Source organism: Chanodichthys erythropterus, chromosome 18 (genome assembly GCF_024489055.1).
Source record: "Chanodichthys erythropterus isolate Z2021 chromosome 18, ASM2448905v1, whole genome shotgun sequence".
Classification (NCBI taxonomy): domain Eukaryota; kingdom Metazoa; phylum Chordata; class Actinopteri; order Cypriniformes; family Xenocyprididae; genus Chanodichthys; species Chanodichthys erythropterus.
In genome coordinates, this window is record NC_090238.1 from 34,546,221 (window position 1) to 34,565,109 (window position 18,889).

Below are 18,889 nucleotides of genomic sequence, written 5' to 3' on the forward strand. Positions count from 1 at the left end.
AACTGTCATATAGATATTTTTAATAATTTGTCAGCGGGTGTATTAGGCTGCTGTCACTTTAAGATCTGATGCACGGATCCAATATACTGATACACGTGCGTTTTCTTTCCCAACTGTTTACGTTCACTTAAAACTTAAATGACTGTGGTTACATGAATACTCACCAAGGACAGCATTTGACATTATTTTGTGTGTATTTGACTGTTTTAAGTGCAATAAGCAGTAAAAAAAAGAGCTTAATTTAGTAGAGGTGGCGTTTGTGTGCACGCACTTTAGGTAAAATTATGCGCTGTAACATCAACAATATTCATCCAGAGCAAATGAAACAAGTGAGTGAGGGGAGGTGGGTTTGTGTGTCAACGGAAAGATGAGAGCGAGAAAGAGCAGCTGGTGTTTTTGTGAAAAATAAGTATTGGAAGCGTTTCAGGTATTTCAGTATTGATATGTATCAAAACATCTATACTTTTTCTGAAATCCACCCGCATTTGGCAGGTTTTCAGGTGTTAATCTCAAGCCCTGAATGTGAATAAGAAAAAAAATATTTATTAGGGTTGGGAAATTTTAGACATATACTGTAGCAATGCTTTCACAATGTGATTCCAAAAAGGTTTTTCATTTCCTTTGTTACTTTTAAATGACTTTTCCAGTCATTTATGATAACTGGATAGGCCTTTTTAAAAATCATTTTATAGAGACTGTACTCAAAAATAGTCATTTCAAGCCATTATCATTTCTAGAGCTGAACATACTCTAACTAACTAGAATAACATATACTGACTACAGAAATTTCCATAACTTTTCCAGGCCTGGGAATCTCAAATTCAAAATGTAAAAAAAGAAAAAAGGCAAACATATCAAATATTAATTAGTATTGAGGAAAACTGGGCATACATGATTGAAAGAATGCATTAAATTAATCAAAAGTGACAAGAAAGATGTGTGCAATCAATGTTCACTGAAAGATCATGTGACTGAAGACTGGAGTAATGATGCTGAAAATTCAGCTCTGCCATCACAGGAATAAATTACATTTTAAAATATATTAAAACAGAAACCAGTTCTTTTAGACTATAATAATTCCGCAATATTTCTGTTTTCACTGTACATTTGATCAAATAAATGCAGCCTTGGTGAGCATAAAATAGCATAAAAGACATTTTTAAAAACAGTTGGGTTCTGTAAACACTTTTTCTTCAAAGGGAAATTGATTTTGAATGATAACTTATAAACCTTTAAAGACTTACTGAGCTACAAGGTTGTTAATCCATGGTATTTGCTTCTGCTGAATCCGTCAGCACACATTATTTAAGCTTATTTTTTAAATAATAATTTTTAACAGCGGAATTCCTAGTGAAAAACTACATTACCCAATACTACATTACTTAAAATACTTAAAAGTTTATATATATATATATATATATATATATATATATATATATATATATATATATATATATATATATATAATATATGCATATTTTGCAAAAAAAACTATATATTAGAAATATATTGTTTATATATGCGTATATATGCGTATATATATATATATATATATATATATATATATATATATATATATATATATATACACGCATATATGCATATGTACGCATGTATAAAATCAAGATTTGTAATTTTTGCCGCTAATGCACTCAATATTGAGTGTAACAGTTGCTAAGGTCGGATTGGCTAATAGGGGTTTTAAGGCGGGGCTTAGCACAGGGAGCGTTTACTCTCGCAGTCTTCAGCCGTCATAAATGTTTCACTTACAAAATCCTGGTCGTGATTGTTGGCAAAGAAGTGCTGCAGTCTGCATGGCCAATCTGCCCGGCGCTCTAACAGGCCGTATTGAGCCTTCGACCCACACATATAGCAGTTCCACGGGTCTTCTTTAATAGCTGCCTGCGCCGCACCGGGCCCCACCAACAGATCCACACATTCCACACAGAAACACCTGCAGGAGACCCAAAAAAATGATGGAGACACCAATGGCATTGATGCAGGATTAAAGTGTAAAATGTAAATATTACATCATAACTCACAGCCGACAGTCTGTCTCACCTGCAACAGTTATTGTTTCCGCACATGAGCACTTCCCTCCCTCCACAGCAGATAGTACAATAGGACTGGTAGCCATCGTCATCGTATTGATACGCACATTCTAGGAAGCAGTTCTATGAAAGAACAAACACATAAAATATTAATTAGTTTGTAAAGAGGAATACATGGTTGACAAATAAAAATGTGGAATTACAGAACTGTTCAAGAACAGAGCAGAATGTTTTGTGGCAGTTTATTTTTTATTGCGTTTCATTAATTTAAAACAGAAATCTATACAATATACTTGCAAGATCAACTATTAAAATATTTAATCTTTTACACAGTATTTTAAGAAATCCTCGATGAAATTCATGACTAGAAAAAAGTCTGCAGGTGCATTTGAGTATATATACACTATATTTACAGTATAAATAAAAATGAATTAAAGTTTTCTCATAGTCTTAATAATTGCAAACAATAAGTGCAACCATAATCAAAGTACTCTCAATAGTCAAAGCGCAAATAGACTTAAAATCAATAGTTTTGTCAATCCCCTTTAGAATTAAAAGCAATATAATGTACAGAATAAAATATGAAACTATTCATTTTGATTTCTGTTAAAGAAATACGTTTAAGATAGCACTACATAATGACAAAATAAAATCTAAAAAATTTTTTTTAGTAAACAACACCTTTAGCAACCACTCATAGCAACATAAACTCTTTGTTCTCAATTGATTTTGTTCATTGAAGCTTACTGTATTATAGTAGAGTATTGTGAGAAAGAGATCGAGAGAGCGAGTTTATTACCTCCATACAGATTTAGCATTTTCCTTCAGGCCAGTCCTATGTTCATAATAAAAATCTGTTTAAATGTCCGCTGCGATATCTTGTCCTTTTAACAGTTAAGGGGTTTTCCCGTGACTGACAGCGCAAGTCAAAGCATTTATCAGTTGCATCTTGTTCCGTGTTCACAACAATTCAGTCTTTTCAATGTAAAAGTCTTCGCTACTGACTGACACACTCATAAAGACAGTCTTTGCCGCCATCTAATGGCGTAATAATGTAACTTCTGTTGCTGTTCACGGTCAGGGACTATTTTTTCCGGTGGAAGGAAGGCGTTTAGAAAAAGTCGTGCCTAACAACACCCTTCAGCTTATTCACGATACAGCATAGCCTCTCATACCTTACTGCTTACTAATATCGCCTGATATCTGGTATGCTTTGAATACTAAACACAATCAGTTCCAACAAAATATTTAATTTAATAAAATTGCTCACATTAACTTTACAATTATTGTACTTCACTAGCATAATTCTGTACAGCTAACATCTTTTACTCCACTAACAAACAAACTGCATTAACTAAAAACTGCATTAACTACTAAATAACTAACTGTATGTGTGATACCTAGTTTGTTGACTCACTTTGTCTTTGTACTTAATTTTTATCTGACCTACTGGCACAATGTTTAGCCTTTATATCTTCGCAAATGATCACATACAGTATGTAAAATTTGTTAGAAGCCACTAACAAAAACAAAAAACAAAAATAAATCTCCCAATAACATAAATGGACATGCCAAAATTACAAGCGGGCAAACAAAGCAGCGCTTCAGGAAGTAGGAAGCAGGAATTTCCTGGCTTTTACCTTACAGCTTTGGCACATTCCGCCAATGAAGAGCGGGTGCTCCAGGGAAACATTAAGGCTGCCACAGGAGATGCAGATGTCTGGAAGTGTTCAAAGAGAGAGAGAGATTTTAGCAGAGACTCTAACACTGACAGTCAGCGATGAAACACACCTCAATGTGTATGTGTAATACATGCCTTCAATGTTTCTACATTTTTGACGAACTTCGAATACAAGCCTCTCTGAAAAACAACAGACAATAAAAAAACATTTAAATATTGGAAAACTTCCCAGGGTTTCAGACATTTGGCCCATTTCAACTTGACTTCTTGTTTAATGGAAATTCTAGTGGTTTACATTTACATCACTTTGACAGTTATTTAATATTCAAAACAATGTTTTACTAGCATGCCATGAATTTTATAAACTGAAATAATTTTGCTTATTGTAGTGGTACTACATATTAAATTTGTCAGAAATAATTAATGACAGACAGCTGAATTATTGAAAATCTTGAGCGATGAACTGAATTAAAAAATTATTGCAAGGTTTGGAGGAATTATTCCAGATGCCACAACGACATGTGTTAATCTCATTTGACATACTAGTTCATCTTACTAGTTGACACTAGTTCAGAGAGTTGCACAAGAGTTGACACAAGAGTTGCCCAAGCATGGGAGAATCAAGCATTCAGTTAAATGTATCTAAATTTTCTATTTCAATTTGCATAGTGCCTTTTACAATAAACATTGTTCCAAAGCAGCAACAGTGAATGAATGAATGAATGAATGAATGAATGAATGAATGAATGAATGAATGAATGAATGAATGAATGAATGAATGAATGAATGAATGAATGAATGAATGAATGAATCATATATTTTCTACAATTCGAAAATTTGAGGGCAGTAATGTTTTTTTAAAGGAATACTTTTTATTTTAAACGTTATAAACTTTTGGACAGTATATTATATTATATTATATTATATTATATTATATTATATTATATTATATTATATTATATTATATTATATTATATTATATTATATTATATTATATTATATTATATTATATTTTTATTACATTTAATGCACCACTTCTTTGTTTTTTTATTAAACATCAAGTGTATTATTAATTTATTTGATTAAATATTATGTGTTTATGATAACTAAAGAGAATATTATATTATATTATATTATATTATATTATATTATATTATATTATATTATATTACATATTTTTGTTATTACATTTAATGCATCACTTCTTTGTTTTTTTAATTAAATATCAAGTGTATTATAAACTTATTTTATTAAATATTAGGCATGTTTGATAACTAAAGAGAATATAATATAATATTATATTATATTATATTTTTGTTATTACATTTAATGCATTACATCTTTGTTTTTTATTAAATATCAAGTGTATTATACGTTTATTTTATTAAATATTAGGTGTGTCTGATAACTAAAGAGAAAATGATATTATATAAACTATATTATATCATATTATATGATATATGAATTAGATATTTTTGTTATTAATACTTTTATTTAAATGTTATAACTTTTTATTAACTTTTGGACAGTGTATATTATATTATATTATATATTTTTGTTATTACATTTAATGCACCACTTTGTTTTTATTAAATATCAAGTGTATTTTTAATTTATTTGATTAAATATGAGGCGTGTCTGATAACTTAAGATTATATTATATTATATTATATTATATTATATATTTTTGTTATCACATTTAAAGCACCGTTGCTTTGTTTTTTATTAAATATCACGTGTATTATAAATATATTTTGATTAAATGTTAGGCGTGCCTGAAAACTAAAGAGATAAAACTAAGACTAAAATATAAACCCATTTGTATGAACTACTGAACTTTTATGTAACCCACAAAGGAGATGGTGCAAGTCTGCTCCAGTTTACCTCTATTTGATTGGTTAATAAAGCTCCATGCTGGTTTAACAGCTCGTCTCTTTATTACTACTGCTAGCTTTTCCTGCCTTAGAACATGGGAATGCATTTCTTTAGCATTTATTACAACAATAAAAGGATAATGTGGTGGTAGAAGTTAGTTATGTTTGAACATGTGCCATAATACAATACAAAACATGTCTCTTTAAACTTGTAAGATTAGCCGAGACCCCTGTCATAGTTCCAGACACACCCTCCTGTGTTTACTCTGCCGGCTGAGGAGATGAGAGCGCTAATCCTGATTTAGCATGTGTGGGTGTGTGTTTACGAGCGAGAACTCTTTGAACTCACTGACCTCGTTCAGTGAGAGCTCACCTCGAGTCCGCTCGTCGATGATGTCTTTGACCTTGGGTTTCTCTGTGGCTGTGCTCTTGCGGGGCTTTTTTGCTGGTGGGGGCGTGTAGGCCGCCGCCTCCGGCTCCACCCACATCTCAGGATACACTTCCTTGTAGGGGTTACGCTCCTCTGAAAAAGGCACAATGGTACATATAGATATTTATTAATGGATTATGTAGTGTGTCTATGTACACGTCCAGTGGTCAGGATTGTTTTGATATCACTAGTATTTTCTTACAAGCTTAATTCCTGGAGGACTGGCATGTGTACAGGCTTATGGGATAAACATGTAGTAAGCATCAACAACTGTACTCAAAAGCCAAAATTCTTAAAAATCACTGAACCGAGGAACTGTGACCATCTGAAATCTCACCAGATTGCACATATCTGCTTAACAGAATGTTTAGGGTTGCCCACTGATATTCAACTAATCGTTAGAGGCTTAGTCGGTTAGTCGCAGAAAAAAAAAACCCTCATGGCGATATCACGCAGTTGGTAAGGGACACATCGTTAACGACGGGTCCTTGTGGTATTTATAGTATGTCAGGCAGGAAATCCAAACATTTGCCTATCATCCATCGACCTCAAATGTGGTCCACAAAACCAGTCATAAGTCGCCCAGGTATATTTGTAGCTATAGCCAACAATACATAGTTTGGATCAAAATTATAAATTTTTCTTTTATGCCAAAAATCAATAGGATATTAAGTAAAGATCATGTTACATGAAGATATTTTGTAAATTTCCTACTGTAAATATATCAAAAAAAATATTTGGATATGCATTGCTAAGGACTTCATTTGGACAACTTTAAAGGTGATTTTCTCAATATTTAGATTTTTTCGCACCCTTAGATTCCAGATTTTGACATATATAGTTGTATCTCGGCCAAATATTGTCCTATTCTAACAAACCATACATCAATGGACAGCTTATTTATCGTCTTTCAGATGATGCATAAATCTCAATTTAAAAAAATTGACCCTTTGACTGGTTTTGTGGTCCAGGGTCACAAATATGACTCATCATTTGAAACATGTAGTAGCTGGCACAACTCTAACTAAGATAAATGTGTGCTATTATTAGGCACATATCCAAGTGTTTGTGTGGAGTGTGGAAGTCTGAAGTTTACTGCAAGACAAAGAGGCGCCGGCGCAACCACTTGCATTTTTTTCCTGATAACAGCGGAATCAACTTAAAATACTCCGTCATTTTTGGTCATACAGGTAAGAGTAATACATCATGCAAACCTGTAAAGGAATGTGTGGATTAAAGGGTACTTTTATTTGTGTAAACTCACAATAACAAGAAAACCTTGTGCCTTTATAAAATAAAGAAAACAAACAGGATACGCTTTCTGCCGTCTCGGTCTCTGTGAACTGGAGCGCGTCAAAAAAATTCAGTGTAGATACAGTGTATACTTGCCTCTGTATCTACAGAGAGCTTGAAATGTCAAGCGATTGTCAACCAAATCAAGTGGAAAACAAATATTCTCCGATTATGCAATCGAATGAAATGTGCATTTAAGCATGTCCACTACTGCGGAGATGACAAGTCAGCTGAAAAGATAATAAATAAATTATTAAAATGTTTAGACAGTCTCCTTGCTGGACTTTCACGACACATTTATAATCATTACTTTTGCCGGTGCGCTGTGGCAAACTTTATGTGTTCGCTTGAGCACTGATTAGGCTATGTATTATATATGGGCAATTAAAGGCTCATTATTATGACTTATATGGCTTATTAACATACACGTGTGAAAAGATAAATTATTACAGCATGGAGAAACAAAACATGATATTTTAGATAGAACAAAACATGATATTTTAAAGAATCTACATGCACGTCTTTTTCATTCAATACTTCATAGTAATCATGACGGTCAGCAACATCAAAAAAGGATCATAAACCTTTTCATTCCCTATACTCCAAGACTTCTGAAGCCATGAGCAGGAAGGAACATGCAGAAATTGAATTCATGGATCACTGATAACCTTCCCCTCCATTGAGCTGTCGACATGTGAATCCGTGTGAGCCCATCATTGAGTCATGGAGTTGTGAACTAATCAGTTCAATCTGTGAACCCCATTAACTGGTTCATTGAGAAGAACCAGCTCAAATGAATGATTCATTCACTAATTCAGTTCTCAAGTTCAACTCAGCTGTATCAGTGATTTGTTCACAGAGTTAACAGCTCACTGAAGAGGAAGTTATAACGGCTTAATTTTTATCTTGATTCTCACACAAAGCAAAATTTTGAATTCAGAAGATTTTTGAGTCAAATGGACCACATTCATGGTGCTATTTTTGTCATTTTTGGAGCTTAAACTCAGTCACTATGAACTGTTGTTGTAATAGAGTTGCATGGCAATTCTATAAGTTTGTGTTTCACTGAAAAGGAAACAAAAGTCTCTGTTTGTGTCCCGCTGAACAAATAGCAGCACATGAGGCTGAGTAAATGACAGAATTGTAATTTCTGGGCAAACCATCCCTGTAAACAAGCTTGACATTTTCCTTTGCAAAGCAAGCTCTCTATATGTATATCAAAGAGAAACCGCAGCAGTCTTACCTTCAGGCGGCTCTAAACCTTTAGGTCCTGTGGGTTGAAATCCTGTCATGGCCCATTCAATCATCTGTTTGTTTTGCATGTCTACTGACTTAGAAGTGTCAGTGTCGTCACTCTCCGGGCATGTGAGGAAGGTTTTCCCCGCTCTAGTGCTGGCTACCTACAAGGCAGGGCATTCAAAAGTTTTCTTTAGATAGATTTTTGCTGATCCGAGTTATTAATATGGAACACAAACAATAAACTAGAGACAATAAGCTTTGTTTAATCCTTAATCTGTACCACAAATGAATTCCTACCTGTAGCACCTCAAAGATGGCTTTCTTGTACATTGGTTGCTTATTGTAGGTTGGCTGGTGAAAGGCGTTGTGGAAGGAGCTCAAAGGCAACAGTTTCTCAACACAGACCTACCAGAAAACATTGAAACAAAACATGTTCCACGTTACAATGCAAGCTCTCTTGACAGCAATAATGTTGAGTACCAGATAATTAATTTTTTTTTTTTTTTTGATTCCACCAGTTTGCATTCTACAACTGAATTAACTTCCAAAAAATGCAGGTAGTGGCAACCGCATATATACAAATTACATGCAGTGTGTGCGGAACTGAACTGAACAACTAGTCGTTAATGAAGCAGAATGCATCAGAAATGTTTCTCTCTTCATTATATGTGGTGCATGAAATCACTGGGAAAGTGGTACAGGCCATGACTCATTCATGTTGCCAGATCTAGATAGAAAAGAACAAGCCCACAATAAACCGAAATAAATCCAAATGCTTTATGCTGAACATAAGACCAAAACATCATGACCTGCGCCTGCTCACTTTAATAACTCCATAAACTTGATAGCTTTCCACATGGCTCCAGGGGGTTAATAAAGGCCTTCTGAAGCAAAGCGATGGGTTTTTGTAAGAAAAATACACATACTTATAACTTCATAGACTATAATCACTGGCTTTCTGCAATTAGTTCCAGCGGAAGAGTGACCTCGACCAGACACATGACGTATTGACGAACATGGAAGCGCAGAGGATAAAGTAAAACAAAACACCGGTCACAAATTAGAAAAAATGAGAATTTTTAAAATGAGAGAAATGTCAGAGGAAGGATTTTGATATAAGAGTAGAGGAGCTTGAGTTTGTTGCCCAGCCCTATTTGTTTGAACCGCGAGAGGCGTCTACTCTCACCTAAGCTTACGCCACTCCTACATCCTATGTCATGCGTCGGGTCAGAGGTCACTCTTATGCTGGAACTTGACTTGTGTATAGCCATTGCTGGAAGCTAAGTTTTAAATATGGATATTTTTCTAACAAAAGCCCATTGCTTCACTTCAGAAGGCTTTTATTTGAGCCGTATGGGTTACTTTTTATGATGGATGGAGGCACTTTTTTGGGCTTCAAAACTGTGAGCGCCATTAACTACCATTCTAAAGCTTGGAAGAGCCAGGATATTTTTAAATATAACTCTGATTGTGTTCATCTGAAAGAAGATAGTCATATACACCTAGGATGACTTGAGAGAGTGCAAATTAAGGGATAATTTTCATTTTTGGGTAGCTATCCATTTAAAGGTGCCCTAGAATGCTTTTTCCCAAGATGTAATATAAGTCTAAGGTGTCCCCTGAATGTGTTTGTGAAGTTTCAGCTCAAAATACCCCATAGATTTTTTTTAATTCATTTTTTTAAATATGCACCGATTCAGGCTGCGGCCCCTTTAAATGCTCACGCTCCCCGCCCCCGAGCTCTCGACTATAATACAGTGCATAAACAAAGTTCACACAGCTAATATAACCCTCAAAATGGATCTTTACAAAGTGTTCGTCATGCAGCATGTCTAATCACGTAAGTATGGTATTTATTTGGATGTTTACATTTGATTCTGAATGAGTTTGATAGTGCTCCGTGGCTAAAGCTAACATTACACACTGATGGAGAGATTTATAAAGAATGAAGTTGTGTTTATGAATTATACAGACTGCACGTGTTTAAAAATGAAAATAGCGACGGCTCTTGTCTCCGTGAATACAGTAAGAAACGATGGTAACTTTAACCACATTTAACAGTACATTAGCAACATGCTAACGAAACATTTAGAAGGATAATTTACAAATATCAATAAAAAATATCATGCTATCATGGATCATGTCAGTTATTATTGCTCCATCTGTCATTTTTCGCTATTGTTCTTGCTTGCTTACCTAGTCTGATGATTCAGCTGTGCACAGATCCAGACGTTCATACTGGCTGCCCTTGTGTAATGACTTGAACATGGGCTGGCATATGCAAATATTGGGGGCGTGCATATTAATGATCCCGACTGTTACGTAACAGTTGGTGTTATGTTGAGATTTGCCTGTTCTTCGGAGCTCGTTTAAACAAATGAGATTTATATAAGAAGGAGGAAATGGTGTTTGAGACCCACTGTATGTCATTTCCATGTACTGAACTCTTGTTATTCAACTATGCCAAGGTAAATTCAATTTTAATTTCTATGGCACCTTTAAACAACAAACCCAAAAACTCTTATAATAAGTGGTCATGGCAACACTGCAAGAGTGCACTCTGTGAAGCAGATTTTCCAAGCATAAGCAGCAAAACACGATGCCTCCGTCGACTGTGCTTTAGTTCAAATTACTGAACATAATGAGTCTTTTGTCGCTGTAATATTTCTTTGGTCATAAAAGTGGATACAAAACACGCGAGACGGCAGAACGTTGCTATGGTTACCACGTTGTCAATCATCTCAGATTCGGGAGTGAGTTGTGTTCCATACACACATAGAATGATAATTTAGGGAACTTTACAGGGTGTACGTGGCCATTATGCAACAAATGCTGTCAATAAAGGTTAACTTTTATTTTTTCCTGAACTTTAAACTCATTCCTTTAAAGTGTTAATACACCCAAAAATGAAAATTCTGTCATTAATTACTCACCCTCATGTAGTTTCAAACCCATAAGACCTTCGTTCATCTTTAAAACACAAATTAAGATATTTTTAATGAAAGCTTTCTGACCTCCCTATGGACAGCTTTGTCATAACCATAATTTTGTTTCATTTTTGCGCAAAAAAAGTATTCTGGTCGCTTCATAACATTAAGGTTGAACCACTGTAGTCAAGTCAACTTGAAATTGGTTATGATGCTGCTGTCTATAGGGAGGTCAGAAAGCTCTCGGATTTCATCAAAAATATCTGCATTAGTGTCTTATGGGTAGGGAATGACATGACAGTGACTAATTAATGTCAGAAATTTCATTTTTGGATTAACTAACCCTTTAGAAAGAACTTCTTCTACCACAAAAAAATGAATACAAACTTACCACAGAAAACTTGCCGTCACCAAACCACATGACCCATCTGGTTCCTTCGGCCGCCCGGCTGCGTCCAGTCATCAACCAGGATACAATCCGTCCAGGCCACCAGGAGAATCCTCGTAACTTTCCCCACACAAGCTCACCGATGCCGAAACCTCGGCCATCCTGCGATATACAATCACAGAATAGATCAACTAGTGATTTGAATCACTTTACATAAATACAATAAAATGTGTACTGTTAATAACCTAACCTGTGTCTTCTGAATGGTCTTTAATTTTATTTCTTTTATTGCCTTGACTTTCAGCCTGTATAATAACTCTATGGTGATTGCTATAAATAGGCAACCTTGAATCCCGACACTTTAACTGCAATTGTTGTGCTAAAATGCCTAAGGTGCCTTTGAACTTTTAAGTCTAAATGTCACATTTACTGTTTTTTTGTGGGTGGAGAGGCTGAAGGATATCCCCATGCAGATTCTGCAAAGAGATCACGGTGATCACGCGGATTCACAAGCTGCTTGGTTTGAAAGTGTCTTCTGTGTGAGCGGTGTTTCATCTCTACACTATTGACAATACACAATTGACCTTTTTTGCCCACAAAATTTTGCAGAAACTATGCAAATGTGACCAAACATTCATGGGTTACTTCACCCAAAAATGAAAATTATGTCATTAATTACTCACCCTCATGCCGTTCCACACCCGTAAGACCTTTGTTCATCTTCAGAACACAAATTAAGATATTTTTGATGAAATCCAAGAGGTATATAATTCATTCATAGACAGAAATTTAATTACCACTGTCAAGGCCCAGAAAGGTACTAAAGACATCATTAAAATAGTCCACGTGACTACAGTGGCTCAACCTTAATTTTAAGGACGTACAACCTCAACAGCATAGGAGTCTGACAGGGAAGAGATTATTGAATCAAGTAGTTATTTTTGATTTGTTTTTGCACACAAAAAGTATTCTCGTCACTTCATAAAATTAAGGTTGAACCGCTGTAGTCACATGATCTGTTTTAACGATGTCTTCAGTACCTTTCTGGGCCTTGACAGTGGTAATTAAATCGCTGTCTACGGAGGAGTCAGAAAGCTCTCGGATTCCATCAAAAATATCTTAATTGTGTTCCGAAGATGAACGAAGGTCTTACGGGTTGGGAACGACATGAGGGTGTTTTCATTTTTGGGTGAACTTACCCTCTAAGCCAAAGAGCTGTACTACTATAGTATTAGTATAGTTTCAAATTACTCCTAATCTCCACATAAAACAAACCCTTCAGCAAAAGACAGGCCCGATTGTTTAAACCTGTTTTTCAAATCTGGTTAGCCGGATAAGTTCCAGGATAACTTCTAATCCTGTGATTTCTCAAGGAATAATTAGCCTATGATCGAGCAGGTGTCAAAAGTTGGATTTTTGCTTCGATATCGAAACTAAATACACTTCAAGCTTTCTTTTAAGAAAGAAAATCTCAATTGGATCCTGGAACTTATCCGGCTAACCAAGTATGAACCACACAGAGCAGAATATCTACAGCAGGGATAGGCAACGTTGGTCCTGGAGTGCCTGATGTCCTGCAGAGTTTAGCTCCAACCCTAATCAAACACACCTGAACAAGCTTATCAATGTCTTCAGGATTACTAAGGCTACAGTCAGGTGAGGGTTTTTTTCAGGGTTGGAGCTAAACTCTGCAGGACAGCGGCACACCAGGACTGACGTCGCCCATCCCTGATCTACAGCATACTATTTCAAAATGATCAACCCCAAGCCACCATGACGATGAGCTTCTCGTACCTCGTACTCGGACTCCGTGTCAGTGGACTTGGGTGAGGTCTTGTCTCCATCCCCTATAGAAACGGGCTCTGGGGTGGTGGCAACAGTTGGAGAGGCTGGATCCGTAGGCTGCTGCTGCTGCTGCTGTTGGAATGGTGGAGGTTGCTGCTGGGGAGAAGGCTGGGGTTTGATGTTGGTCTGAGGTTGAGTTTGAGGCTGTGGCGGTTGCTGCTGCATTGGCGGCGTTGGTGGAGGAAAAAGCAGTGGGACGGTGATTATGGAGCTGTCTTTTTGGGGCTCCGACTCTACCTCGCCATGGTCCTCCATTGAGTTCATCACAGACACCAGTTTCGCCTTCTTCTCTGCCTGCAACGTAGGGAACAGCGGGACAGGAAGAGGAGGAGGTAAAGCACACAGAATAGCAGTGGCTTTCCTGAGAATAGCACAGTTCAGCACTTGAGTAATGGTGACTGCTCAGTTTGTTTATAGTTCTTTAATCCCACGTGCCAACACAAATATCCACATCCTCTTGATAAAGCACAAGTGCCGCCCCTTTGAATGTGATAAGTGGCAGAAACCTGTGAAAACAGTCCCCTTTTCATTGCAGTGAAAGCTGTTTGCGATCACTTCGTAACAATGAGTGCTCCCCCCGTGGCTGAGATGGATGCACGCTGGAGAGTTCAGCGAGTTTGTCCAACCTGACTCTAAGCTATTAGGTCAAAAACAGAGGACACGAGCCAAGCCATGACTTAAGCTGCTCACAGCAAATCCCCAACAGCTGCACCTCTCTCGTCCTCTCGTTCTCTCTCACTCGCACGTGAATCTCTTTCACAGCTGTACTTTCTCTGCTGCTGGGGTCCGACTCCATCTCCAATTACACTCACACACACGTGAACCTGGCAGAGTCGCCCGTGTGTGTGTGTGTGTGTCTGTGTGTGTGCAGAGAAAACGGTTGGATCCGTCCCCAGAAAGCTCTCCCTATGTCTCTCTTTAGCTCACTCCCTCCATTATGGTGGCTATACATTCACATAAGCCCGCAAAAGGGGGAGAGAGGCTCTGGAGCCAAGAGCTTATGAGTGTGCATGAATAGACGGTATGATGGTGTGGAGTAGAAACATGTGGCCACAAATCAAGAAGCCCCACTGTAGTTTATAAATATCTGTATGGCTTCACTGGCTGCTTCGATGAGCTGGGCCATATGTGCCAGGCTGTTTGTCTTTGACAGCGGTTGATGGTGGAAAAAGTATTTAAATGTATGCAAGCTGTTGTGTGTGCATTTGGGCAATTGGGCATGTATTTATCTGTGCAGGAATGGGCGGTACGATGGTATATACCAGTGGTTCTCAACCGAGCCTAAGTAAACTTCCAAGGAAGCTGCAAGATGTATTAAATTAGTCATTTTTTTAATTTGCATACCGCTTTTCATAATTCATGTTGTTTCAAAGCAAAGCATGTTTTAAACTTAACAAACACTTCTAAAGTTGAAGAATACTGATCTAGACGCAGATTGTATTTGAGCTGCAATATTTATAGTTTCTGGTCCAATGAATACAAGCTGTTTTCTCAGTATAAAAAAAAAAAAAAAAAGGAAACTGTTGTCCACTTTACACTGTCCTTAAAACAACTTGGATAATTGAGGATGTGGTATAGAGGAAATATAAAGCTGTGTCATCTGCATAAGAATGAGAAAGCTAATCCCATGTTTCCTGATGTCTTCTAGAGGAAGCCTGCACAAGGAAAACTACAGAGGACGTAACACAGAGCCTTGGGGGACCCCACACTTGTTAGATCTGACAGTTTCTCAAGTACACAAACAAAGTGGTAGCAGTCAGAGTGGTAGCAATATTGAAAATGAATTATTTAAAATATATAACTTTGTATCATTTTTTACACTTCTAAACATCTTCTTTGTTCATTTTTTTTTTGTTTAAAGGAACAATGTTTTAAAGTTTAAAACCATTAATCAGTATTAATAATTTGCCAAGTACTTTTTTTTTTTTTTTTTTTTTTTAAATAAAACTAATCGAAAACAAGCACCTTTTAATTTCAGCAGATTTTCAAGAGGAAATATCACAGACTTTGACAATGGGGGACCTCAGAGTCACAAAAGTTGAGATCCACTGTTACATACCACGCAATGATAAAAACGTTTAAATGCTGCTACACCATATTAGATATTTTTGTGTGGCTATCAGAGGGCTTTTCATTCCAAAAGTATAAATATAAATAGAGTATTCAATACTAGACACTATGGTCATGGTTATTCAATATATATATATATATAACCATTTTTGCATTGAATATCCATAAAAAACAACTATATTGTGATGTCTACTGTTACTATCATTTACAATTACCTATAATATGCATATAAGATTTTCTGTCATACTCCAGTGGCCAGATTAATGTAATCTTTGTCCAGACATTTCAAGCCAAGCATATAAATGGAATTACATCAGAATAAAACTGAAATCTGAAACTCTTGTCTAAGTAAAATATTACCTTGAGCTCCCACGACTGATTTCATCTCACATGCTTGCGGCTCTGTTCACTCTAAATGTACACAATTTAAATTCCACACAACGAGCTGAAGTCACCATATATGAATGGAGAATGATAAAAACACCTGCTTTTTATATAAAACTGACACATAACTTCTTACTATCTACGCCTTAAGTCGTCAAAGCTATCATAGATACTCCAAAACCGACCATAAATATTGACAGAAGCTCCCAATACTGCAGGCAACTTATGTGTATCAAACCGTACAGTGACTGGGAGAGAAGAATGTCAACACTGGGGGAGGGAAAGGGTTATATGTGAATGTCAACATCGGGGGAGGGAAAGGGTTATTTATATTATATATAAAAAACTGACTCCCCAAAAACTGGGGGAGGAGAGGAAAGCACTGCGGCTATAAGTGGAGATTTGCTTCTGGACGTGTGTTTTTTTTTCCCCCAGCTGTAAATGCCCCTCTTCAGGGGCCTCACTGTAGCAAGTCTGGCTCTTGAAATTGAGGAAGGGGGAGATGAGAAGGAAGGAAAGGGGGAGGGTTCCAGGAGTACAGTACTTTACAGTCTTTGTCGGACACAAATACACAGCCCAGCTCAGGAATAACAACATATATAAGCAGTATGTCATTCACAAGTCTCAGCTTAAAATAACCAAGGTTGTTGTGCAAAAGTATAAATTAAAGTAATATATGATACTCCGAAGTAAAAACACAACAAACAGCAACTACTAAAGCAAGCTGTTGAAATTAATAAATACATTTAGTAAAAATTAAGATTATTAACAATCCTGAAAATAGAAAGTTTCCCATTTGATAAAGCAAGAAATAGGGAACTGTAGATTAAAAGCAAGTTTAAAAACAGATCTTCAGATGTATACAGAGAAATTGTTTCTGAAACTAGTACTAGTTTTAAATTATTTTAAGCCATCTCTCACATACACTACACTGCCAAAAGAATTGGGACACCCCTCCAAATCATTGAATTCAGGTGTTCCAATCACTTCCATGGCCTCTTCTCAGGAGCTCAGTGAATTCAAGCGTGGTACCGTGATAGGTTGCCACCTGTGCAATAAGTCCATTTGTGAAATTTCCTCACTACTAAATATTCCACGGTCAACTGTTAGTGGTATCATAACAAAGTGGAAGCAATTGGGAACAACAGCAACTCAGCCACAAAGTGGTAGGCTACGTAAAATCACAGAGCGAGTCAGCGCATACTGAGGCGCACAGTGTGCAGAAGTCTCCAACTTTCTGCAGAGTCAATGGCTGCAGACCTTTAAACTTCGTGTGGCCTTCAGATTAGCTCAAGAACAGTGTGTAGAGAGCTTCATTGAATGGGTTTCCATGGCCGAGCAGCTGCATCCAATCCTTACATCACCAAGTGCAATGCAAAGCGTCGGATGCAGTGGTGTAAAGCACACCGTCACTGGACTCTAGAGCAGTGGAGATGTGTTCTCTGGAGTGACCAATCACGCTTCTCTGTCTGGCAATCCGATGGACGAATCTGGGTTTGGTAGTTGCCAGGAGAACGGTACTTGCCTGACTGCATTGTGCCGAGTGTAAAGTTTGGTAAAGGGGGGATTATGGTGTGGGGTTGTTTTCAGGGGTTGGACTTGAACCCTTAGTTCCAGTGAAAGGAACTCTTAATGCTTCAGCATACCAAGACATTTTGGACAATTTCATGCTCCCAACATTGTGGGAAGAGTTTAGGGATGGCCCCTTCCTGTTTCAACATGACTGCGCACCAGTGCACAAAGCAAGGTCCATAAAGACATGGATGAGCGAGTTTGGTGTGGAGGAACTGACCTCAACCCGACAGAACACCTTTGGGATGAATTAGAGCGGAGACTGCGAGCCAGGCCACACCACTGCCTGACCTCACAAATGCGCTTCAAGAAGAATGGTCAAAAAATCCTATAAACAAACTCCTAAACCTTGTGGAAAGCCTTCCCAGAAGAGTTGAAGCTGTAATAGCTGCAAAAATAAACTCCATATTAAACCCTACGGATTAACACTAGAAGTCCCAGAGAGCAGCCATTTGGCTTTTCTACCTATAAAACCCGCAGGACAGCCGATGGGCTGGACGTCTTTAGGCTAATATCCTTAATCAGCTGTGAACAGTTGCTTTTGTTATGTAAACAATGTGGGGCCATGCTGAGCCACTTCAAGGAAACTTGTGTTTCACTTTGCCATCTTAGGGAGAAATCAACACACATGTTTTTTTTCCTTTGTTGCTGAGATCTATTGATAAAAATAGTACAAAATAAAATAAAGAAACCAACCATTTGTACACATATTTACAAATAATATTAAAAAGTGAGTGAGTACATTCCAGCAATCACTCACAATCCTGGCACTGCCTGGCAATATATTATAAATACATTTTGTATATATTCATTATATATTAGTCTTATATTTGAAATACATCATAAGTCCATTTTTAAAAGTGTTTGAAAGATGGGTTCAAGTGTACTACAAGTGGTAACTAAACTACAAGTGGTAACTAAATACATTTTTCTATACAGATAGTATGTTAAAAGCACATTTTAGTTCAAATTCATGGTGTCTCAAAATAGCACAGTTGAGTACACTTAGATGTTCTTAAGATTATCTTAAGAAGTACTAAAGAAGAGCTTTTAGTATATTAAGTACAAAATAAGTGCATGGAAATAGAGCACTGGACATTATGGAAGTGTAAAAGTGTACTAAAATAAAAGTGTA

The 18,889-nt window shown here is 36.7% G+C and overlaps 1 protein-coding gene across 3 annotated transcripts in view; it reads right to left on the reverse strand.

Moving 5' to 3' along the window:
* The window catches only part of dnmt3ab (DNA (cytosine-5-)-methyltransferase 3 alpha b), a 67,397-nt gene that overhangs the window by 8,654 nt on the left and 39,854 nt on the right, over nt 1-18,889 (reverse strand). For all 3 annotated transcript variants that reach the window (XM_067366496.1, XM_067366495.1, XM_067366494.1), the window contains 9 exons: nt 13,678-14,022; nt 11,887-12,045; nt 8,866-8,973; nt 8,573-8,729; nt 5,980-6,129; nt 3,868-3,912; nt 3,692-3,771; nt 2,062-2,174; nt 1,771-1,954 (listed from right to left, as the gene is read on the reverse strand). In XM_067366496.1, coding sequence (XP_067222597.1) covers nt 1,771-1,954; nt 2,062-2,174; nt 3,692-3,771; nt 3,868-3,912; nt 5,980-6,129; nt 8,573-8,729; nt 8,866-8,973; nt 11,887-12,045; nt 13,678-14,022 — 1,341 coding nt within the window. The remainder of the gene's footprint in view (nt 1-1,770; nt 1,955-2,061; nt 2,175-3,691; nt 3,772-3,867; nt 3,913-5,979; nt 6,130-8,572; nt 8,730-8,865; nt 8,974-11,886; nt 12,046-13,677; nt 14,023-18,889) is intronic.